The sequence below is a fragment of the Tyto alba genome, unplaced genomic scaffold (assembly GCF_018691265.1).
Source record: "Tyto alba isolate M040663 unplaced genomic scaffold, T.alba_DEE_v4.0 Super-Scaffold_17, whole genome shotgun sequence".
NCBI lineage: Eukaryota > Metazoa > Chordata > Aves > Strigiformes > Tytonidae > Tyto > Tyto alba.
Genome location: NW_024881279.1, coordinates 19455133 through 19479465, shown reverse-complemented (window position 1 = coordinate 19479465; position 24333 = coordinate 19455133). Strand labels below are relative to the sequence as shown.

Below are 24333 nucleotides of genomic sequence, written 5' to 3'. Positions count from 1 at the left end.
CGCAATGAACCGAATTCTCCCCGTGTTCCTGCTGGTGCACCCTGGGACACCCTCCTGGGTCACATCTGGAGGTGACTTCCTTCTCCTGCAGCAGGGGCCACAGCCTGCTTCCTGGAAGTGTCACTTATTAACAACCACCCTGCACAGACCTAGATTTCAATGCAGTTGTAGATTTTTCTTGCTTTCCTGCCTTTTGGTACTTTGCTAAGTTTGCTACAGAAAGCCCCGCAAGCTTTCTGGAGCAAAAATGCTCTGTGGGGTTCCTGGTGGTCCATGACTAGAAGGGGCTGGACTTGACCTCAGCATCGTCCCCCTTCAGGTCCCTTTGGCTTTGTTCCTAGAGCAATTTGGAGTTGGCCAACAGAGCCGCTGCGTGCTGACTCTGCTCTTCTGTTCCTCCCACCTCCCTTTTCTATTTCCATCGCCTGTGTCCTGGTTTATGGTGGAGGGTGGCTGTCATATTGCTTCACTTTACGGAGAGATTTCTTTATAATTTGCATGCATGTGTATTTGAGTAATGGCATACTGTGGAGTTCAAAGCTGTTTTCTCACTTTCAAAGTAGTCCTTGTGTGTAAGTTGTCCCAAGTCTGATGTGCACCAGGCTTGTATTTTTGTTCTTGATTGAGTACTGCTGCACTATATTCTTTTTAGAACTCTAGCTATTCTGGGAGAGGTGTATAATTTAATATGTTCAATAGATTTCTTGTCAAGCATTCATGTACAACTTCCTTCATCTTGCACTCAGATATTTGATTTTCCACAGTAATTGGATTTCCCACATTTGTGTTTACTTTTATGACCTATAGTAAGTGCGGCTTTTTTAGCTGAGGACTATTAAGGGGTTTGCCAATGCCTACAATAGCCTACCAGGTAGGTTTTCTAAACTTGCAATGCCAGTTTTCAGACAGTTCAGAATCCTTTTTACATAGGGTATTAATGTACAAATTAATATAGCCTGAACACTCATTAAGAAAAAGCTCTTCTGTACAACAGTAGCTGTAGGCATGCAGTGTAACATTGTCAGCCTGCTCTATGGTTATATGTACAGCAATTCCACATATTTGCAGTGTGCCAGCCCCAAGTATCCAAGCAGAGGCCAGAAAGAAAAACTTTTCTCACAGGTATTGTTCTAAAGCCCATTCACAGGCAGAACCGGCCTCCCCATTGAAAGCAAAATGAGAACTCTGAAGATACAGTGCAGGGAGACCTTCAAAACCTTCTGCAGGAAGAGTGTCCCAAGGAACTTAGAGCCATGAGGGTGCTCTAGGACTGCAGAAAACAAAAGCTGTGAAGATGAGAGCTGTATGACATCTGAAGCCTAGTTACACCATCTTTGCCTGTAAAACCAAAATCAAGATAAAGTTTCCTCTTCGCAAGCACTATGAGACCTGCTAAGGACAAATGGAAGACTATTACTATGGGGGGGGGGTGGGCGGGGGGTGGGGTGTTGCCAGGCTGCCATCCCATAACTAAGCAAGCGGGCTCTTTACTTTTGCTGGCTTTATTAGTACATTACCTAGTTCTTTAGTTTGGAACCAGTTTCCTTTCCTGCTGAATGGATGTGGGAGAGTCAGAGCTGCAGGGATGAAGGCAGGTGTAATGATGGATTAAAAGACAGGGCTTCAGGAAATCACTCACAGTACACACTTTAATTTGTCTCTGATGCTTGCACTGGTGGTCCTGCAGTTTCTCCTTCAATTCCCATCGCTTTTGTTTTCTTCCTTCTTCTCAATGATACATCATGTTGTACTGGGTTGTCATTTGCGCTCCGTACTCAACGGTAGCTGCTTTCAACCTTTTCCTTTTGTATTTAAAAAGCCCAGCTGGGAGTTCTAAGCAGCTGAGCTCAAAAAGATGCTTTTAAAATCAAGAAGCAAAAGTGCAAACAGCTGCAGGGAGTGCTACTGAAACCTTCAAAAGGTGGAAGAGAGTATAAGTGCTCCAGTACAGCCTGCTGATTCACGGCTTGTTCACGCAGGATGCAAACCTGCCGGCAGTGTGGCACTCTCTGTCGCGGTCCTGAGCAGCTTGTGCTGAGCAGGGCTGACCACAGGTTTTTCCTGAACGCCTTTTGCAGGAACAAGCCAGTGGTAGAAACCCGGTGCTTACAGCATTCCTCACTATTCATCAAACTCTCTGGTCTGCAGGGAGTGTCAGCATAAGATCCTTGAGTTTTATAAACATGAAAAATCAAGGGAAGGACGTGCCCAGCAGTAGGTAAGGGACAGCAGATGGTGAGCAGATGGCCAGCAACAGCCAACGTTCCTCCTGACAAGGGGAAACAAGCCAGCATGCAATCCTGCTAGGAAAGGTACTTAGGTCAACAGGAAGCAAGTGCCATGTTTGTGTTCTTGGGAAAAACCAAAACAAAACAACCAGAGAAAGCAATTACTGGAGCTATTCTTACTCACAAAGGGAAAAAAACATCATAAGGTGTGGTAAAGAAAGCAGGTAAGTGATAGCATGGGCAACAGATTCAGGTCTCCCAAGTTCCAGTACTGTGCAAAGATTTGCTTTCATCATCCTAGTAAGGTTTCAAGTTATATTAGACTGGCAGAGCAGCTCGCTTGCTGTCCTAGACCTGTTGCCCCTCAAGTTGAAAGGTATTCCTCCCTGCCAAAAGAAAACCCCAGGATGTGGCCACCAGCTGCTGCTCATGCAGACATCAGCCTGTCGTGTGCATGAGGATCAGTCCCACACAGGGAGACCCTTGAGGACTGGCCACGGACAAAGTGGGAGCGCAGCAGGAGCCCTCTGGTCCTTAACCTCTCTTTGGTCCACTGAACCCAGACTTGGCCTTCCCTAAGGCTGTATTTAACCTCCTGCGATACCATAAAAGTGCTTTTTCTTCAGGCTATTGCGCTCCTGTGGGCTTCCTTTCTCTTTTTTTTTTTTCTGGTGTGGGAAGATATCTCCTGAAGTGGGATTCTTGAGGTCCTCCTCTTGTGTTAATTTCTGGGCTGCCTCTTCACCCTGTGCTTTTTGGTTCATAGAAACCAACAATCCTCCACTCTCAAAAGATAACTCCGATTCTCCAACAGTGTATAACACTGTGACATCTGATAGAACTACAGCATATCACCACTGAGGTAGAAGAAAATTATTTACCTACATTTTCAATGAAATACATGAATTCAGTGTATATTAACCAAGGCACTGCAAATTAGTGACCGTATGTGAGACAGTAAGAGCTCAAAGCATGGAAAAATGTGCTATAAAAAGCACAATATTTTGAACTATATCATAAATGAAAACTAAGATGCATCACAGTTTTATGGAGTGCCTCTTCTTTTTCCCCTCCTAAAATATGCATATTTTACAGTAGATTTCTCACAAGAATGAACTAGGGAAAAAAAGCCACCTTTTTGAAGATGTCAGAATTAGGTCATCTCAACATTGTTGGGATGTTTATTGAACTCATATTTCTCCACCTCATCAAATGACACAGTAGAAGAAAATCTTTAAGAATAGTAACAATTCAGAGGTCAGGACAAAAGGCAAAAAAAGGGACAATTTTGACAACTGGTAAAATCCTTTGAATCCAGGAGAACTGAACTATCAAGCAATTTTAAGCACAGAAGCATCCAGTTAGGACAAAAGTGGGTCAGGTGTTTAATGGAAAAGCACAGACTAAAGCAAAAAGTTTTTTTCTACTTCACAGTACAGCAAACTTGGATTAAATAACAAGCCCAAAGCTAGAGAGTTCTGAGATATAAAAGTAAAATTGCCATTCTGTCAATATGAACTTGACATTATGGAGAAAGTAGAATCCTGTGAGCGCCCCAGAGAGATGATGTGCACCACGGTGGACTCTGTGGGAATCATGGGGCCACAGTAGCTCCCCTGACCTTTCAGGAAGACCTGAAATGATGAAGCTGTACATAGAGATAGGCTTTTGTATCAGCTCACTGTATCTTGCATCTGATTTCCACCTGCCGTGTCCTACAGTAGGATTTTTCAGTGGTAGTTGTGTTTCCTTGTGAATGGAGGTACAATGCTGACATGGAGCCATGCACCCTGACCGACGTTACCATCAGCTCCACCAACACAACAGCTCACAGTGACACTCACAGAGCTCATCCTTTCTTGTGCTGACATGATTTCCCATGAGGACATACATATACTAGCAGTTCCTGCCTGAGAAAGGAAGTCTCACAATTTTTGGAGACCAATTCGGACGATAAAGCCTATGCTGTTCCAGTTGAGAGCTTCTTTAAGTTTTCCCAGCTCCTCTTGAGCTTTAAAATATTCCTCTAGAGCCTCCCTGGGCACTGTCTCCAAGGATGCCCACTCGTATCCTCTGTGGCATCATGTATTACCATGTATTTGTAAATACAAATATTTTAATCTAGTTAGGATATGAGTATGCATCATTGGTGAGCCTCAGTGTCTCCAGCACTGAGCCTGGCTGTACTCACTATATATTAGCTGCAGCTCGACTCTTTACCCTCTGGCTCAAGAACCTTGTCTGTCTTTGGGGCAGAAGTAGTTTCTACAGCTGAAGCATGAAGTGTTGTGCTATTTGTGAGGCTTTTTTATTATTACTGGGTTTTTTTAACTCCATTGCTGGGTGCTTAGGCAAAGAAGCTACCTGGTATGTACCTGAGGGGACAGCGTACCAATCGCTCATAGGCACAAGTCACTGACATAGTAATTGTATGTGCTTCTAACTTCTCAGACATAATGAAGCAGTTCTTCAGCATGGCTGAGGGAATCTTTTACAGGTTTTGTCATGCTGAAACTTATATAAATCTTTTCATAGTCTGAATTTTAGTGATTATAGGAAATAGTGTATTTGACGAGAATATATCAACATCTCAGAGGCCTTCCCTCAATCAAAACACCAAAAAATTAAGTGATAAAGATTCACTAAATACTTATTTTCTTTACAAGAGTTCTGATCCAGACTATGATACAAGTGAATTTGTGGTTCCACAAGAACATTTAAACCTCCATGAAACAGGGCATTTCACCACCCCATAGCAAGGCAACTCCTCATCCCCACCTAATGACAAAGGTGAAAAAATTGTTCAGCTTTCATTAAAAAAGAAACAAACATAGGCTCCACTGGGTATCACAGCTATTCACACACAATGGCCACCGCCATCCATCTGCAACTAAATACTTCACGCTAAACTGAAATAAATTACTCAAACTGTTTCATTATCTCATGGGATAAGAACATAGAATAGTCATACCTGTATTAAGTGGGATTTTAAACGCTACAGAGACTCTTTAAAATATTATTTTAAAGGCCAGTTATTCTGACATTGTGCAAAAGCTGTCTCTGCCTTTGAGCAAATACCTATGCTTAGAAAGCCCAACTGAACAACTGGACTTTGTGTGCAGCCTCCTTTCATATGTACACAGATAATTTTCCTGACAAAAATATGGATCAAACAGCACTTGAAATCAGGGCAGCCATCCTTAAATCAAAGTGAAGAAACGGCTGCGTGCAATGTTTGGAAGCTGTGCAAAAATGCTCACAAAAATCACGGCCATAGTGTAGCATTTCCAGTTTTAAGAGAAAACCTGTGTGAAGAACAGCGTCAGAATTCTGCATCATTCTTACAACAATTTTGAGTGACTGCTTATTTCCCTGCTTTTGCACAATATGCTGGATGGGCTAACTTCTGCCCTGATTTCTCCACCTAAGAAACGAGAAGGAAACATGATCACCCACAGCACCAGCAGCACATGGGCTGTTCTGCACCTCCCAACTGGACTGAAACCCTCAGCATAGAATAGGGAGGCGTGAAAAATGAAGGAAAGGGCCTTGGAATTCTGTTTAAAAAGGAGCCTGGATGAATGGGACAAAAAGGATGCCATGCCCGAGGGCCTCCAAGCTCCATCTCACAGCACGGTGCTGACATCTGCCTGGGCTCGGGTGGGCAGGCTGCCGGTCTGAGCAAGGAGAAGCCGGGATGTTTACGGAGAGGCAGTCACACCAGCCCAGCGTGTGCATTAACCTGGGCCTTTAATTGACATGCTCTGCAGGTGGATACTTTATTTCTGAGAGACTCAGGTACTTACAGATTCCCTCAGTAGAATTGACTCTTGTAAGGAACTAAACAAAACCCTCCTAACTAAAGGATCTAAAGGAAGAAAGGGCAGTGCTGATGGCTGGTGCTCTTGAACCTTCCCCAGAACATCTCCATCCAGCTGCACCCTGTGCCAGCCATGGGTCTCAGCCTCACACTGCAAGTTATGATAACACAAGTAAGGAGCACGGTCACAGTATGAGACTCACCATAAAAACAGATTTCCAAGATAAAGTACAGTGTTTTAGCGCTGCCTTTTGGGAGGAAAGGAGAGAACACTCAGTACTGGTTAAAATGCCTGCTTGCTGTTTGTGTTGCCAAGATCCATCTGGGTCTGTCTCATTACCACAGTTGTGGCCTTCAGCTACACCTGACCCTTTGGGTTCCTCCGATATGTGAAGCAGGTTAGCCCCGCTTACATCGTTTTTCCCTCCATATTCTGAGCTGCCTAATGAGATGGTGTCAGACACATCTGTAAGAAACAGACCTTATCTCTCCCTAAAAGTCAATCCCACTCCTACCAGAATCATCAGATCCTCTCACCCTCCTTGCTGATGTCCTCTATCTAGGATGTTTGGTAAACTGAAATAGCAGCTGATACAAACACAGACTGCCTGCCAGAATAAAAATAACCTTTTTGCTTAATATAGAGGAAGACAGGGAATTTCAGCAGCGTGCCAGTGAAGGAAATCAATTCTACTCAGCCACTGTGATACAACACTGAAAAATGCATTTAGAAGACAGAAATTTTATAATGTTTTTAGGAGTTCTCTTATGTAGTAGTAGGAGTCAGGGAAAGACTTAATTCTTGCCCATCCTGCTCTGTCTGCAGTGCATGCTCTTCCCTACCTGAGAGAAGAGGTACATTCTTCTGCCCTCACCTGCTTTGCTGCCTTTTGCATCTTGACAGCTTATTAGAGATTATACACTAAGATAGAATCTTATTTTGGTACTTTCTACATCTGAAGTAAGTGTGTATGTCTGAGGAGTATATTGAATATGAGAAAGGTGCAGCTGTATAGTTACCTGTAAAGAATCAAGCACTTTCACTGGAAAGATTTTTCAACTGTAGGGTGATAAGCAGAGACGTAAAATATCCAGCTGATATTACAAACAAAGAGCAGTGTAAGATCAGTGGAAAAAATTTAGGATCCTGATTCTGCATCACACCCACCAAGACTCCTGTGACGATCTCTCACCCAGCTTCTAAGGCGTGAATTAGATGATCACTATGATGAGCCTGTCAGTGGTGGCAGAGTGAAGAGAGAAGTTTGTTATGTGCACAGCAGTACATAATAGCACACACTGTAAGCAGATTCTTAGGGTTTAAAGTTACTGATTTAGCACCTTTCCATTTAAATGTTCCAAGTATTTTATGGCTAAGGTTAAGCTTGGAGGAAAATGAATCTGGTCATTATTTCTAACTCCATTTTACATATGAATAAATTGAGTATGGAGAGAAAAGGACATTCCGTCTGTCATCTTGGAGAAGTGAGAGGAAAACCTCTGACACACCCCTGACATGGTCAGGACGTAGAAAACCATGGCAGATGGTAGCAAACAAGCATATTTCTGTTCAGGGGGTCCCTGTCCTTTGGTTATTCTGTGCTCACAAACAGTGGTGCAGCCCTGTTAGCTTACAAGAGTGCACAAAACTGATTTGCAGAACTTAGCTCCTCTGTAGGTATAATGCTTTTTGAAGATTTCATCAGCCACCCAGAAAGCCAAGAACATGCAACGGGTGAAAATCCCAAAGCTGGGACAGAGTACTTTCTACAAACGGCTCATGCTGAATCCACAGCTAAAGCATACACCCCTAAAATGCGTTCATTAATGACACCAAGTAACACCGCTGAGACTGCCCGTTTTTCGATTCACTGCAGTCACTCGGCGCGGCCCGACCAGCGGTGCTGACCGTGAGCTGGAGGCTCTCTTGAAGGCACGTTGTGTGCCGTGCTGTGGGCAAAGGGGTCAGCGTGCACCAAGTGTGTACCAAGCACCAACACGTATGAGGAGAGAGACAGCAAACAACCAGGCTGTAACTGCTAGGGTAACACAAAGAAAATATTACAGCTCTGATAACGATTTCCTTTCAGCCAGAGAGTGTGTGACAGCTGGCCAGCTCTGTCACTTTTTGAGAGTACAGTATGTATCTCAGTTCACAAAAGCAAATATGTACGCCGAGTTGTCTTGTTTGTTATTCTGGAAGATGCTGTTTTGGCTCAGTCTACCCACAGCCAAGTCCTGTACACTCAAGGACAGCTCGCTGAGCTCATTCAGGGGCATTGGCATGATGAATTTTTTTTTAAAGAGAAAGAGCAGCCACAGATGGGCCAGAAAGGGGATTAGCAAAGGGAGAAACCTGAGCACAGGCACCAGAACATACAAAATCAGGCCTTTTAATCTATTCTGTAACCATATATTTCTAGCAGTGCACTTGCCTTTTGTCGTGTAAAAGTGCTAGTGCAGTCTGAGATGTCCCTACTCATGTTCACACACTCCATCCAGTCAGTACCACTGCCTCAAGAGCACTGCAGCTGGCTTTTCTGAAAAACCCTTGTCCAACACCCAAGAGCTGCCAAACAGCCAGGCCAGAGCAAAGCAATGTATGGGAAGTGAGCCAGGGCCTAGATTTAAAAAGGCATCTTCTCAAGGAAAATAAAGGAGGAAAGTGAAAAGGAACTAAGAGAATTGAGGAACAGACAGTTAAAAGTTTAAGATTACATGATACCAGTTCCCAAAAAGATGGGAATTAATATACAGGCGTTCAAACCAAACTAAGATTACAAGGCCCACGTGGAGATTTGAACTTTAGCTGTCAAGAGAATCACCTCATCGGACAGCCCTTCTCTGGAGACCCTTAGCACCCCTCCCCTTTCCCAGCACACGGCAGCTGTACACCGTGCACTGGCAGCCAGTGTCCAGTCGCTCCGATGCAGCGTTCACAAGAATACTGTTTCCATAACACGAGTTGTCACTGCACAGGGAACAGCCAGACCCGCTGCCATTCACGGGGTCGCTGTGTACACTCAGCACAGTATTGCGGCCTTCGGGGAACCAGGACCCGGAGGTTTGAGGCCCCCACGCTCCCGGGGCTGAGCAGGAGAAATCAGCTTGCAGGGATGGCCGTCAGCAAAGACACCACCCTGCAAAGGCCTGAGGCTTTATCTGTTAAATAATATTACTAATAACTACTGCAGTGGTGGTAGGGCTGACAGAGTAAGGCACAAGACAAATTCTGAGAGAGTGCTGGGTGATATTTTACACCTGTCAATTCATGCACCGTGCTGATTCTTGGTGCATATTACTCACATTTGGTCCAGACTGGCCCACAATGAGTTTCTTTGGTCTTTAACAAAAGTGGTTTATCAGCCTGATCACTTATTCAGTAGCTGAGAGATAATATAAACCAGCCACACCATCAGATCACTGTACTTTCCAGTAGCAGAAAAGATGGGTATTATGCTAAATCAAAAAGCAAGTGCAAGCCTGGCTTTTAACAGTCCAGAAAAAAATTTTAGTTTGATACTCCCTGCTAAGATATGGCCAGACTACAGGAGTCTTTGAACAGAAAATGTGGTTCCTCACCGCTAAGACAGTAAATCTGATCTCTCATGGAAGCTGGAAGCTGCCTCCTGGTCTGTCAGGGGAAACTTCACTCCTTCCCTTTACCCCATAGCAAATTCCAGCACCTCATAAACCACAGGCTGAAGCTGAAAAACAATAGTTTTCCCTAGGAACATCTAGTGTTGAGCAGCTGCTACAAAAACTCTTCTCCGCTGTATTTTAATACAAATGGAGCAGATGGGAAATGGCATGGGAGTATTTGTTTTTTGTGAAATTTTGTATATTGTTTCAAGACCAGTTTTGGATATAAACAAAAGCTCAGTTAGGAAAAACATCCCCTTCACTCAGTTAATGCCAGGTGGTTTGGGCTAATGCTTTTGCAAAACACTTTATATGTTTGAGTGTTCTACACGATGTTTAGACAGAGATGCTTTCTCCATAGCACAAAGTCTTCTCAACTGGCTCGCCTGTCCAGATGCCCACAAGTGTTAGAGTAAGAGCAAAAGGCCAGCCTGAGCTGAGAACTCAAACTCCAGCCCTAGCTTCTCCTTTTAGTGACAGTAACCTTCAGAAGAGCATATTCATTACTGGCTGGAAGGGTGCAGAGTTTCAGGAAGTTTAGCCTGTTTCTGCCCATGGTAATTCTGGCCCTCTTCCTCCATTTAAAAATGTATAGATTTTAGATTTCATATTTGTAAAAGCAACTTGGAAAGTCTCTATATAGATAGTACTGATGAGTATAAACAAGGTCCACAACTGTTTCGGGAAGCTGGAACTGCAGCTACGAGTTATCTAGGCCAAAGGCACCTTCCAGCTATTTCAGCCATTGTTTGCAAATGCTCCATATACTCTGCTTGATATTTAGCATACACCTTTCTACTGCTGTATGTATCCAATACCTTTTTTCTCTGCATAATGAAGTCTGGTCACAGAAATTCACTTTTTTGCTAGGATAACCCACACTTGAGGAATTTATACTATATTGGCACTGTAGATTCCTGTGTAGCATCATACTCTGTAAATCCTAAAGGGTCAAGCAGGGCTATTAAAATTAATAGAAGTTAACAGCAGTTAAAACTTTTTCTCACTAGAATATGAAGTATAATTTCTTTGTATAACAACCAATGCGCAAGCATTAAGAACTAACCTATTGTAACAAATAGTCAATATTCTCTGCTGGAAAATAATCAGTGATAACCACGTTCAAGCCATCTTACCATTAGAGCAAAGCAAGCAGCAGATTTCCCAAGGACAAGAGCTACATTAAAGTATATGCATGCTGTATGTTCTTACGCAACGGTGGACATTGTAGAAGCAACTGCAATGAAGCCATAATGGTGTACGTGTTCAAACTATAGAGTCTGAATATGTCAACTTCACCTGAAGTTCTGACATCTTAATATGAAGTCTACCTTATCTCTTCTTCAGTATGATTCACAAAGTAACCCAAAGCTCCTACTCCGTATTTTAATTTAAACTTAATCAGAAAACAACTACACATCATTGTAATTCTCTCTGAATTATTAAAATATTCCAAACCTTCCCTCTCCTTAGGAGTTAGGGTTACCAAATGTGCAGTTCCCCCCTCAGGACATGAGTACAGCTCTCAGGCATGTGAGGAGTCTGGGCGCTGGGAAGATGCAGCTACACAAACCCAAGAAGCGCTCTCTCCTAAAGCTTCCTTCTTCAATGCTTTTTTTTTCTTTTTTTTTTTTTTCTTTAACCATGTTGCTAAATAGCATCTGCCCTTTGAATGCATTCAGGCAGACAACAAAAGGATTCCAAAAAAACAGGTGCTCAGACAGACCAATTCATAACAGACTTTGCTAGAGCTGGAGACAGGAAATTAACTGTACATTGGGTACCATATAACACTTCTCTATGATAGAAGCATACAAACTTCTGAAGGCTCACAAAAGCCAGAATAAATGCATTTTTCTGTCAGCACTCCGTCTTGCTTACACTATTTGATCATATCAGTAGACCTTGCAAAGCTAGAGCTGCTATGTAAAGCAATAGCTAAACAGTCTGTATTACTGCCCTAGTTTCAAAATGCTGTGTAACAATTATCACCCGGCACCTCTTAATTAATCCAAACACAGAAGAGGTTCAGAAAAGTAATCAAAGCAGCAGGAAGTAGGAGAAACAGATACCTGCACGAGAACTAAAATAAAGCAAACAATCAATGAACCAAAAGTTTTATAACTTTTTTCCTCCAGTAGAGTGCTTGCTGCTAGTTTCCAAGGTTCTTTGAACCTTGTACTAAATGTTGCCATGTAATTAATAGGAAGCCAGCAACCTCACCTTTTCCAGGTTGTCATGACTCTGAAGCAGAAACAAGTAATTGTTTGGTATCTGTGCGTAGCTGAAGGTTATTTTAATACCTGCGTAATTCCAGCTTACCATGAAAAACGACCCTCAAGTTTCTATAAAAAGCAGCTGTTCAATATATATGATATTCAGGAACCTTTAGGAACACTGTAAATCTACTCTTCCTATTAAACAGTGAAGCTATCTGCACAGACAATTTTTGATTTATAGAGCTCACTGTCTAATCCCTTCTGCCTCTATTTAATATTTCCGCGTTTCTACATGAATTACATTGTTTAAAAAACAGAGAGGTAACAAGAACTAAAGTATCTTAGCAGTCAGCTCCATCAAAATATCTTCTACAGAGCATATTTACATTTCAATTGGTAGTGTTTTCCGAAAACATACATGAGACTGGAGAGCAAGACCAGGCAGATTTGTTAAAGATAAATATTCTGAAAGAGGGCTAAACTGATTACGACAGAAACATTCATCCAAATAAGCTCAGTAAGGTTTTTGGATTTTCTGTTAATAATAGCCAATAGCTAAAAATAAGCCATGACGTTTCCAGCAATTAGAATAAATTGAGAAGTTACAATGATAAACTTAATAAAATGTAAGCCCTTCTTTCATTCGCAGCTTCAGGATGCAAGCTGCAGTTTACTAAAGCATAAAAATCTGTACTGAAGTTCTTGAAACAATTTTAAACATAGACAAAGAATGGTTTAAGATTATGCCACATTTATTTTCAGAGCTGCAATGAGAGCTACAATACTACAGTGATATTTAAATACATTTCATTTGTCTAAAGAAAGCATTTAAAGTTATTTCAGCTACTGTTCAGCTCCTCTGATACTCAAACACTGCACACACACGTACAGATTAAAGTATAATGCTCTGCAGCAAATGCCTTTCAGAATAAAATATTTTCTATTTCTTAACATCCTACCTTCATAATTGCCTTCTAGGAGACCCAGATGCTCAAGTGCCTTCACAAATCCAACAATTATCACCAGTACAACAATCATTTCAAGTCCCTCCAAGTTCATCTTGAAAAATTATTCATGCAAAAGCATCTTTTCTTAAGGAGCGTCCTGACTTCAGAGTTTGACTTTAATTAAAAAGCCCTCCTAGTCCAAGACATGCCACACAACCAGATAAATACAATGCTAAAGAAGCCCAGCATATTCCCACCATAAAACATTTCCATTGACAGCAAGATGAACACAGGAATGTAAGGAAGTCAAATCTTACCATGTCTGCATCACTTGCCTGCATGGATACAGATGTTTCAGTCTCTAAGGCAACAGAATATACAGTAACCACTTTGTTTAGCATTTCCTCTCTGTCACAGCCAAAATTCACCAAATCTGTCTGATATCTAGTAAAATCTGGGGCTTCTTTTTCACACTGAATTACTGTTTTAGAGAGATCCCACAGTTCAACAATACAGAGGAAAAAGTCCAAACACATTCTTTGCTTGATACTAAAGTGAACTTCAGAAAACTCAAAGCAAAATCTTTTCATTTAGAAAATGATCTATTGCGGTATTTTCCTATTGAGTGAAATGCAATTACAAAAGGTTAGCTACGTGTTCGAGTATCTTGTTTTCCCACACGACACACACATTTTACATCAAATACAGGAATCTGGTAAAATATTAAATATGGTAAGAAAAGACTTGTTAGCAGGAAATCAGTTTTAAAGTTTGAGGGATACATGAGAAACAAAAGCCTTTCCCTGCTGCTGCAGAGCCCGGGGGGCTCTGTGCAGATGGTGGAACAATCGCCCTTGGTGTAGGTCAGCTGCTGTTCCCATGGCTCTTCCCAGACGAGGAAAGGCAAAAAATGGCATCAAGGACACAGTATGCCCACGGCCAGAATTATGTGTAACTTACTGCTCTGCCTCAGGAAGCACTTTCCAAGTGATCAGAAAACCTGAAATTGTTTCCGAGTCCTTGGACCTGACAGTTAGGAACAGGTTCTCTGAAGGACCTTATTCTCACCTGAGCACCTGAATAGCAGACATTAGCAAGCACTTGTCTGTTCTTCCTACTTACCTTCACTCAGCTCTCGCTATGTGCAGCCAGTTTGAGACATGCACAGAATTAAAAAAAAAAAAAAAAAAACAACAAACCAACCACCCTTTCAAAAATCAGGCTACTTGTTTTGGTAACTTTTAATTAGGCCTGCAATGGCTGCCACTTCTGTGCATCTCACCTCCCGCACTCATCATTCTTTTAACTATTAATTAATAAATAATAATAATATGAAAGCCTGAAATCTGACTCACTGTTTTCAGTTACTGTTTTTTAACCATTTGTGTACTTCTATCTTTAGCTGATGTTTTATGTTAATGTCTCCCAGAATATTCTTGTCCAGTTGCATTAAGTACTTAAATGATGTTATGAGTTGAGCACCAAGGCCTTCTGTACGCATGCTAGCTTATCCTCCTGGAACTCCAAAATGAACCCCATATTGCTGTATAGAGCAGACTCAGTCATACCACAGACTGGTTTGGGTTGGAAGGGACCTTAAAGATCACCCAGTCCCACCCCCCTGCCCCGGGCAGGGGCCCCTTCCCCCAGCCCAGGGGGCTCCCAGCCCCCTCCAACCTGGCCTTGAACCCTTCCAGGGAGGGGGCAGCCACAGCTGCTCTGGGCACCCTGGGCCAGCGCCTCACCCCCCGCACAGGAAGAATTCCTTCCTTACACATAATCTAAATATACCCTCTATCAGTTTAACACTATTACCCCTCATCCTACCCCCACACCCCCTGACCCAGAGTCCCTCCCCACCTTCCCTGTCCCCCCTTTAAGCCCTGGGAGGCCGCTCGAAGGGCTCCCCGGAGCCTTCTCCAGGCTGAACCCCCCCAACTCTCTCAGCCCGGCCCCCCAGGGGAGCTGCTCCAGCCCCCCCAGCATCTCCGTGGCCTCCTCTGGCCCCGCTCGAGCAGCTCCGGGTCCTTCTGCTGTTGGGGGCCCCCGAGCTGGCCCCGGCACTGCAGGGGGGTCTCCCCAGAGCGGAGCAGAGGGGGAGAATCCCCTCCCTGGCCCTGCTGCCCCCCCTGCTCTGGCTGCAGCCCAGGGCACGGGTGGGTTCTGGGCTGTGAGCGCACGGGGCTGCCTCACGGGCAGTTTTCCCCCCACCAACCCCCCCAGTCCCTCTCCTCGGGGCTGCTCTCCAGCCACTCCTCGCCCAGCCGGGGTTTGTGCTGGGGATTGCCCCGACCACTGGGCAGGACCTTGCCCTTGGCTTTGTTGAACCCCATGAGGTTTGCCCGGGCCCCCCTCTCCAGCCTGCCCAGGTCCCTCGGGATGCCATCCCTGCCCTCCAGTGTATCGACTGCACACTGTGTCCCACAGGCTCTTTTGAAAGCTGGTAAATGGTTTTCTTACTGACTTCAACAATGCTTTGCTGTGTTTCAGGGTGTTGCTAAAGGCCTGAATGATGCTGTTTCCCATATGATTCTTCCAATGTATTAATATTTTGGAGGCATTCATTATCAATATGATTAACATCATCAACATCTACAGCTTTTCTCAGGTATCCCCATTCAAAAATAAATCTTACACTTCATTACTGAACTGCATTTGAGGATCTCACAGCTCCTTACCAAATTTCTCATTGAGCCTGAATGCTCCTGAGAGAAGGTGAAGAATTTACTGAAGTATCAAATCCAATTACCACTGAAATGAAACCACCTTTGGGACAGGTAACAAAAAAGAAACAAACACTAGCTGGTAGAAATGGACTGGAACAGGAATAAAAGGAAAAAAAGTAACTTAAGCTTAATTTTGGTCAAGTTTAAAACCTCTGCTCCTACTAAAAGGGACATGAGTTGGGTGATGCCAATAAACATTCAAAATTAATTTTATTTGTGTTTGGAAAGGGGATTTCTCACAGTGCTGCAGCACTCCTCCAGCTACTAAAATGAACAGGAACTCTATTCCAGCCCGAACCAGGACACCAGTGCACTTGTACCACTGTTCTGGTTTACTGCTGCTCTCAGCTGAGCCACCAACATAACCAATTAACAACTATATAATTTCTTTCTCTTGTCAAATCTATTTTGCAGAAAATAAAAATGTTCCACAGAAATCGATCTTTTTTACAAAATCTGCATTTCCAGAGCAGCCCAGCTCTTTGACATGCAGAGGCATCCTCCCTCCCTGCTTGGCTTCAAGAGGCAAAGCCCAAGTTCTGCTTTAGGCCAAGCAGAGCAGAGAGCTGCCACTGCTCAGTGCCAGCACTCCAGCCGGGGAGGGGCCCCCCCACCCCCAAAGAGCAGAGAAGGGACTACCACAGCCCCTGCCTCCTTCTTATGACCCTCTGTTACTGAATTATTGGTTGCTCTGCACCCTACTTCATGGAAGCTATTTGAAGTTTTCTCTTTTTTCAGACAGAAGAGCCATTTTTAAACCTCAGAGTACTTCCCAGCTGTTTTCTGGCCAGCCCAAGACACTAGTAATAGTGTCTCTGGGGAGACAGAAAGAGAGAGAGAGAAGAGGAAACTACTCAAACAAACCCCAGTCAAAACTTATTTAGCTTGGGTGAGCCGACAGAACAAAGCTGCAGGCTGTGCATTTCCTACTAGTTACTTGCTCATAGCAATATAACATATTTGTAACAAACTCTCAATATAATTTTCAATTGTTCTTTTTTGAGCCTCAGCAATTCACTGTGAAGGAAAATACTCCTGTCAACAGAGAAACACAGGAGCGTTCTGGGAGGAAAATAGCCAGCTACTGCTGATTGCAATACCTGATTATCCATTCACCTACCTACCTGCAGTGAAGCGGTGGTCACCTCCACCTTAATTCCTCCTCTCTGTCCAAGGAGGAAGGCTGGGTGCCTGGCAGCAGTGTCTACATTGCCAGGGGCAAGTCCCCAGCCAGCTCCCAGCCCATCAGAGCACATAGGAGGGACCCAGAGCTACAGGAAATCAAACTCTGCTCATCACCATGGGACACAGGCAGAATCCAGCATTCCTGAGAGTCCATGCTGTAAGGACACTAGCCCTAGGTAACTGCTTAATTAGCATTTGCTTTGCAGGTACTTTTCACAGCATGAGATAAAAACTAAGGTGCAGGAAGAATAGAACAAAAAAGAGAGAGAAACAGGATAAAGACATGGGTGAAAAAAGAAGCAAAACTAGAGATGGCTTTTCTTTAGGCAGACTCTCTGGGAGATGCTCACATACAGTGCTCTGATGTTGGATGAAGTTTGAACTGGTGCAGACCTGGGCATCCAGACGGGTCTGGCAGGTAACGTGTTGGGTGCGAGGCTGCGGACCACACGGATAAATGGCTCGTGCCAGTGCCCTCACCACGCTTGTGAGAAACATCACTCTCATTCCCAGCAAATGAGGAGAGATCTCTAAGTTAACTCACACGTGCATCAAACAGCAGGAATTGGGAATGCAATCAGGAGAGCACCGAGACAGTATCTATTTGTTAGTTAAATTTTCCTTTGTGGTTACCCTCAAGGGCGCATCTAAGGTTTGACCTCACTGTGTCAGTTCACAGTCCCCATACACTGCTCCTCTCATTTCCATCCGCCATTCCTCCCCTACGCAAACCTCCTTCTTTCTTACGTTTTTCTTTAAACCTTGGAAACTGGGCCAAGTCCAAAGAGGAGGAGATGACCCATTCAGCATCACAGCAGCACTCTGATTAGGGCAGCAACTGGCAGCAAAGCCCCGGAGACTGCCCTGCCCTGCCCCAGCCCGAGCGTTCCCGATGGCCTGGGCAGTGCCCCCACCAACAGCTGAAGGCGGCAGCCCGCTGCAGAACCCCCCGGCACCCCCGGATCCACCCGGGGACGGCAGCAGCACAAGCAGAGCTGCAGACCTCCCTGGCCTCTGCTCCCCAGCCCTTCACGCCACACAAGAAATGAAGAAGGGGACAGTGCCAGCTGCAATGTGAAACTGGTTTGCCGAGTCAGCGTCTCACACAGTTACAGGGCTAATCCAGGACAGCGATTCCCAAGCCAGTCCGTATGCTTCTGCTCCTCAGCTCCTACACTGCTTCGCTCCTCTAGACAGTTGCCAGTCTCTCAGCTGAGTTTTGCTGCGGCAGACGCTGGCTGATCCATCATTTTATTAATAGTATGATTATGGTATAAATATTTCATTCTGTGGTGTGTGTAGGAGGCTTCATTATGCCTTGGTATCTCTTCATGCACATCTTTTTTAAATAAAGCTCTTTTAAACTTATGGCAGATGTGTCAGTTCGAGCTCTTTCAATATTTCCTTTAATGCTTTCTATTTTCTCAAATGCTAATAATGTTAAATTCCAGGCCAATTTATTCAGTGAATAAAATTCACATCCAATAATATAATTTATTTTCTAATACGGTCATACAAAAAGATGCAGTGAGAATTTAATGCAAATGGGAATTAAGTCTTTAAAAGAGAGCTGTCATTTTCCTATTTTATGCACTGTATAATGAAACAGTACAGTAAGTATTGGTTAGGTGTCCTTGGCAGTATTTTGACATTTCAGTGTTTCACAGATAAGCTTTACCACACTTTTTTTTTTTTAAAGCGTCCTAGTCCTATCCTTAATATAGTGTCATCTTATTTTTTGCAGACTACTAACCATGTTGTTAATATAGACACTATCAACAGTGTTCTGTGATTTAACCTAGGAACAATCAGCAGTACGAATGCCAAATTACAGTTTTAATACAAGCAAAGGCCACATTTCTGTTTCTACTCCATCCCAAAAAAGGCAGTGCAAAACACTTGCAAAGTGTGTTTCAGTTTTCCCAGCACGCAGGGTCTGCTAGCAGCTCACATGGCAGTTTTTTGTTGAAGTTTTTTTGTTTTTTTTTTTTTTTTTTTACAGTTCTGATTTCAGAAGTGATGTGGGACTTTCTCTGTTTAAATGAATGATAAAATATTAAATTTTCAGGCGAATGCTGAGGAAAAATTCCAGCCTGCATCACTGAAAAAATGATGCTTTGATTATTGTTCAGTGACCCCCGAAGTGATGAGACACACATTTAATTCCAAAGTAACAGCTAACAACTGTACTAAACTTCTAATTACAGCATGGCCCAGTTTTTAAAGAGGGTATTTAAAGCTGGCTAAGGAACGTAAGCCCCTGGCTCTGTACAGAGGCTTGCTGGATGCCTGCACTGTAGCAAGAGAGTGCAAAATCAACGGTGAGGAGAACAGCAGCAAACAGCACCAAGAGCTGCTGTGGAAGAAAAAGCTGAGAGGCAACATCACATAATGCCTGGTGATGCACTTCATGAACCACTCTCAGGGGTGCAGGTGTATCATGGACCCAGGTTAGAGGTAGAGAATGGGGTGCAGGGTCTAAGTAAGTGACTTGACTAAGGTCACTGAGCCAGCACCAGAACATGAGGCTCCCAAATCTTTCTTCAGTATTCTCCCATTCATAGGAAGCCACTCTGCTCTCCTGGATTTAGCGAGGAGGACAACAGATCGCACCAGGCATGGAAAGCAGCTGAACCTCTCACATTAAAACAAATTCATGTATAAAGGTGACATGAATGCCTCCTTGTGTAAGAAGTCTGTCATTTCAGATGAAGTGTGAACTTGGGGTTAAAACCGACAGCCACCACAGGCTTGCATAGCTGTCAGGGATACGTGCTGTTTGCAAAAGCACTGCTTATGGGTTCTCGTTTCCCTCCTCAGGCTTTAGTCAAACTGGCTACATCATACTGACAGGGCTCTAGAGAAGCCCCAGCTCCCTCGGCTGAATGGCCACAGAAGTGTTCCAGATCGCCAACACAGTGAATGCCACGACTGTCTTTTCTCTGCTATAACAAGGAGACAGACGGTGATAATGGTATGAGAAAAATACCCACACGGTGCAGAGCAGAGCAGGGGTCAAAATAAAGCAAGTTTTCAGAATTTTGGTGAAACTGTAGTGTGAAGAATTTTCTTCTAGGCAATCATCACAGCAGAGAGCATGACTTAATGACAGGATCTACCATCAGGAAAAACTTGGAACATCCAGCATCTGAGCAGGCGGTCACCTGTTTGTGACAAGCAAAACCGTGTCAAGTATTCAGTGCACAAAAGTCTGTCTTGACCACAGACAAGGCTCAAACGTGCTACTGTTGTTATGTAAATGCGTACAAAAACCTGTGAGAAGGATTCCCTTCACTGAAAGAACTGATTACAAAAACATGCAACTCTTTTGGTATTCTTGGATACTCCAATTTTTTCTGCTTTTTAAAAAGTCTAGAAGTGGCTACTATAACTATCTTTAATATACAACAGGAATTTCCTAGGGAAGAGGGTCAGTGAACCAGAAGTCTACTTAAACATGAAGAGAGACTGCTGGATTGAGCCAACCCTGCCTCAACAAGCAGTGTATAACACCCAAGAAAGAAAACATTCTGTCTTTTTTTTATTATTTATTTTAGTCCCAATTTATCATTATCATACAGGAAGCCATTTCAAGAGGCTTTCTCGAAGAAAAAAAAAAAAACCTTATCTTAGCACAATATACAGACTTGTTTAATCTTTAACTTAATTAAATGAAGCTCTCACCTTCCTGGTCTTATTTTAGAAAATGAACAGCCCAGCAGTTAAGTCCTGTACCTGGCTTGCAGCTGGAGTAGGCGGCAGCTCTGTGACCGCTGGAGCGGTGCGCCCGCCCATAGCTGCAGGGACATCGCCACGTTCTCAACCCAAGCACGATTTATAGCCCAGACATGACATCTGACCTACAGCTTTCACCATTAATTTTTAAAACCGCTTGGCAGCATTAGTAGGCCACTTGCCTTCAGTTTCTGAATTCTGATTATAACGAGAAAAAAAATCACTCCAGACAAATTCATGTTCAAAAGGAGGAATGAGAACTACAATTAAAGACAAAGTACCTTGCAAACTCTCCCACTATGTGATCGATTTCCAGCAACAAATGTCCTATAATCTAAAGGAGATAAATAAAGACATGAGTTCATTCTGCTCACCGGCCATGTCTATCTACCTATTTTTTTTCAGCCAGGGCTGCAGTGCTGGGTATCAGCTCAGCGAAGCGGCTCTTCTGCCACTGCCATGCCCAGCGCTGGGGTGGTGGCAGCAAACAGCACCCTGTGGGCTTGGGCCACGGCACGACAGCTTCTCCCAGCCCATGAGTGAGAGGTAACTACAGCTCAGCAAGGCATGGGGGGGGCTGGAAGGAGCTCCTTCCCACCACCCCCATCCCTGCTGGGCACATCCTGGGGCAGGAGGGGCAGGACGTTCACTCGGCTCTCCCGTTACTTTCCAAGGTCTCCTCCGTTCCTGGGAGGGATGTCTACACCAGGAACAGGCTGGTATTCAAACTTACCTCCACCCAAGGGTTGATGAGAATCAAGGTCATCCCTACAATTTCACTATTAAGAGTGACAGAACTAGTGCCTGAAGCAAAGATTCTCTCTTGGGCTAAAAATTAAGTATAAACGCAATACTGTGGCACAGGCACACTTTCAAAGACATTAATATGGTTTTGCATGGAAGTCTCTGCTTCCTTTAGATTCATATATAATTCTCTTTACATCATCTAGAAAGCTTTGGCACTTGAGAAACCCATTGAAAAACCTCCTTTACATCGTACTTTATTGACTCATTTAGAATCTACAGTTGCTGATGTCAAAGGGTGGAATCGAGTTACCCACCAACATTACTAATGAGCTGTGAAAGCAATCTGCTATCACCCAGCCAGCTATTTAACTTAGTATTTAAAATATACATTGAAACTATATATTAAATCCTAGTATTCAATCCACAGCTTGAGAACAGATGTAACTTCACCATTCTCATTAGACAAAACACTGCAAGAAACTAGCCCATGAAATAAAGCATTTCACAGCAATCTATAACGGCATAACACTCCCTTTCTAGTGGATAAAAGTGAAGAGGCTTACAGGTAGAAATAGTTTCTTCTTCACCCATGACTGGTAGATACTGTTACTTAAATTGCACAAGATTGCACTTCAAACAACTATTGAATCTTAATGCAAAAAAATCAACACAGAAGATTCAAAATCGCCTCCAAATAGATCCAAATGTATGATTCCTCAAAGCTGGTAACTAATTGTACAAAGCACTCTGCATTCAATTAACTTTGTCCAATTTATGGCAGAAGTACAAAGACTGCTGGAAACTGGGATTGTTATCACAGGAGGTCCTGCATTGGCCCAGGGGACCTGGGAAACCCAGTCTGCCCAGTGAGGCTGGTAATCTGGACATACTGGTGCTGAGGAAAATAATGAGAGGATAAACCACGGACTCTCTGAGAATCCATTGGTTCAGCATGTCTCACAAAATATACTGCTCTTGGCATAATTTTAAACTGATACCAAAATCAGGACTACAAAAATATGCAGAGAACCACCACCTTTGTTTTGCTTCCAGAACTACTGCAAGTCCCTGGCGATTCAATTTTATCAGAGAATCCAAAATACCACTTCCCTTTTGAAGGAACCAAATCTTATACTTAATCACTGCTCTCTGAAATAGCAAGTTTAGCCAATACCATGTCAGATAACGTATATTAAGAGCTTAGGAAAGGTTATCTGTTATCGGAAGAAAACACTGTATTTGTTTTGAAGCAGCATTCTGAAAGACGTATCTCACATTTGAAGGCAGCCGGTTATGTTAGCAGATATGTTCCTTTTATCATAGACCCAAAAGGAACATTTAAGAAATGAAGATGCAGCACGCTGCTTGACAGATAGACTGTGCACAAAGTCACCTAGCTTGTCTTATGTATGGAAGCACTCATTTCTCTTACAGAGTTTTCTATTAGACTTGCTTAGTAAGATAACTGCTTCCAAGTTACTCAGTGGTGAATTTTGACTTTCTCCCTTTCTCTTTTCATAAATTAGAGCTGTAAATTGAGCTATGCAGAAGATATTAAAGTATTGCCCTCTGCAGCTTATCAGGTGACAGAAATTCATGGCCCAGGTGCACATGCCACATGGTAATTGCTCCACCATGGTCCTGGGCAGCTTCCAACTGCTCAAAGCAAGGCTCAGGTGGAGCAGCTGATCCTTGTACATCAGCAGGAAAGACAAGGTTGCATCCACAAGGCTGCTACAGATGACTTACAGAGATAGATTGAAAGAATAAATATTTATAACTGGACTCAGGAAAAGGTGTTAACTGTCCATTTCTGTTTAAAGAGCATAAATATCAAGGAGAGAGAGGAATTGGTCAAGAGGTGTACAGAGCATAAGTGAAAATAATGGGATGAAGCAGTGTCAAAGAAAGCGCAGGTCTGACCTCTCATATACAGGCAAGATTCCCCCTTAGACCCACAGAATTTCACTGCTAGAGTACTCTGTATCTGAGATAATGAAGATTTCCTGGAATATTCACTGAAATCTGCACTGACTGACAAAGTGCATCAACAGTGCATTTCACTGGGAGCACTTGCTTTCTGAGAGCATTTCCAAAGGGCTGACTCGTCTTGTCTTGTCCCAGGCTGGGCTGGGTGTAATTTGAAATACGGATGTGTGCAACGGAGATGCTCTCTCTCCTGCAGATGCCTGGCTAGAAACCCAGGGAAGTGAAAGGCCTCGTTCCATGCAACCCGTATCAACACACATCCCTACAGTGTGAGGGAAATCTGAACGTGTTGTCTGATCTTTTTCAATACAGATTAATGGATAACATGGAGGCCCGGGAACAGTGATGCCTGGTCTCTATGAACATCAAATAAAAAGCGTGCAAATGTGGTCAGCAACCATTTTACACATCTTTTACAGTGTAATTATGGGCGGACACCTGCAAGAAGACAGCAGAAAAGCAGAGGGATGTTGACCCCCAGGACCATAGAGGTACCCAGTTTTCAGGCTCACTACATCCCACGAGGGGGAACTGTGTAATGTTAGCCAATTTCCTAGAATTTGTACTTAAAGAAATGGTCACTCTAAAAAACAAAAAACAGCATTTATTTGATTCAAAATAGACAACAGAATCAGAAAGGTTTATAAGGACAAAGATGACAAGAAAGGAAAACCAACCGAATTTATTTTTCTCATATCCAAACCCAAATTCAATGGGCTTTAAAGATCTGGCAAACTTCCAACCATTGTGTAACCCAACGATGATCAACTCAACAGAGATGGAATCACTGAGATTCTCCAGCTTCTCTTTTATGCCACACAGTTTTTCCTGGTGATACATTTACCTTCAAACTCGCCCATGGGAGAGTCCGTTAATCATGGATTGATTAATTCTTAACCAATTCAAAAGAAAATTCCACTTTCTCCTCCCAAAGCATTAGTTGGCCTCAACTTGTTACAGGTGCTAATAACTTTCTGATAGGCAAAGTGCCATTTTTCCCTGATCATGACCAAATTATTAATGGACTGTAAACGCAGAGCAAGAATATGCTTTTGAATTTGCCAAGGCAAAGTTTAGTAGTTCCATACACTGTGC

The 24333-nt window shown here is 43.3% G+C and overlaps 1 protein-coding gene across 6 annotated transcripts in view; it reads right to left on the bottom strand.

Moving 5' to 3' along the window:
* The window catches only part of KCNIP1 (potassium voltage-gated channel interacting protein 1), a 445272-nt gene that overhangs the window by 119143 nt on the left and 301796 nt on the right, over window positions 1–24333 (bottom strand). The window contains exon 1 of one of the 6 annotated variants that reach the window (XM_032992699.2): window positions 12869–13062. The exons of the other annotated variants lie outside the window; for them this stretch is intronic. Coding sequence (XP_032848590.1) covers window positions 12869–12968 — 100 coding nt within the window. The 5' untranslated portion in view covers window positions 12969–13062. Of the gene's footprint in view, window positions 1–12868; window positions 13063–24333 lie in introns of those variants that run through there. 6 annotated transcript variants of the gene reach the window in all.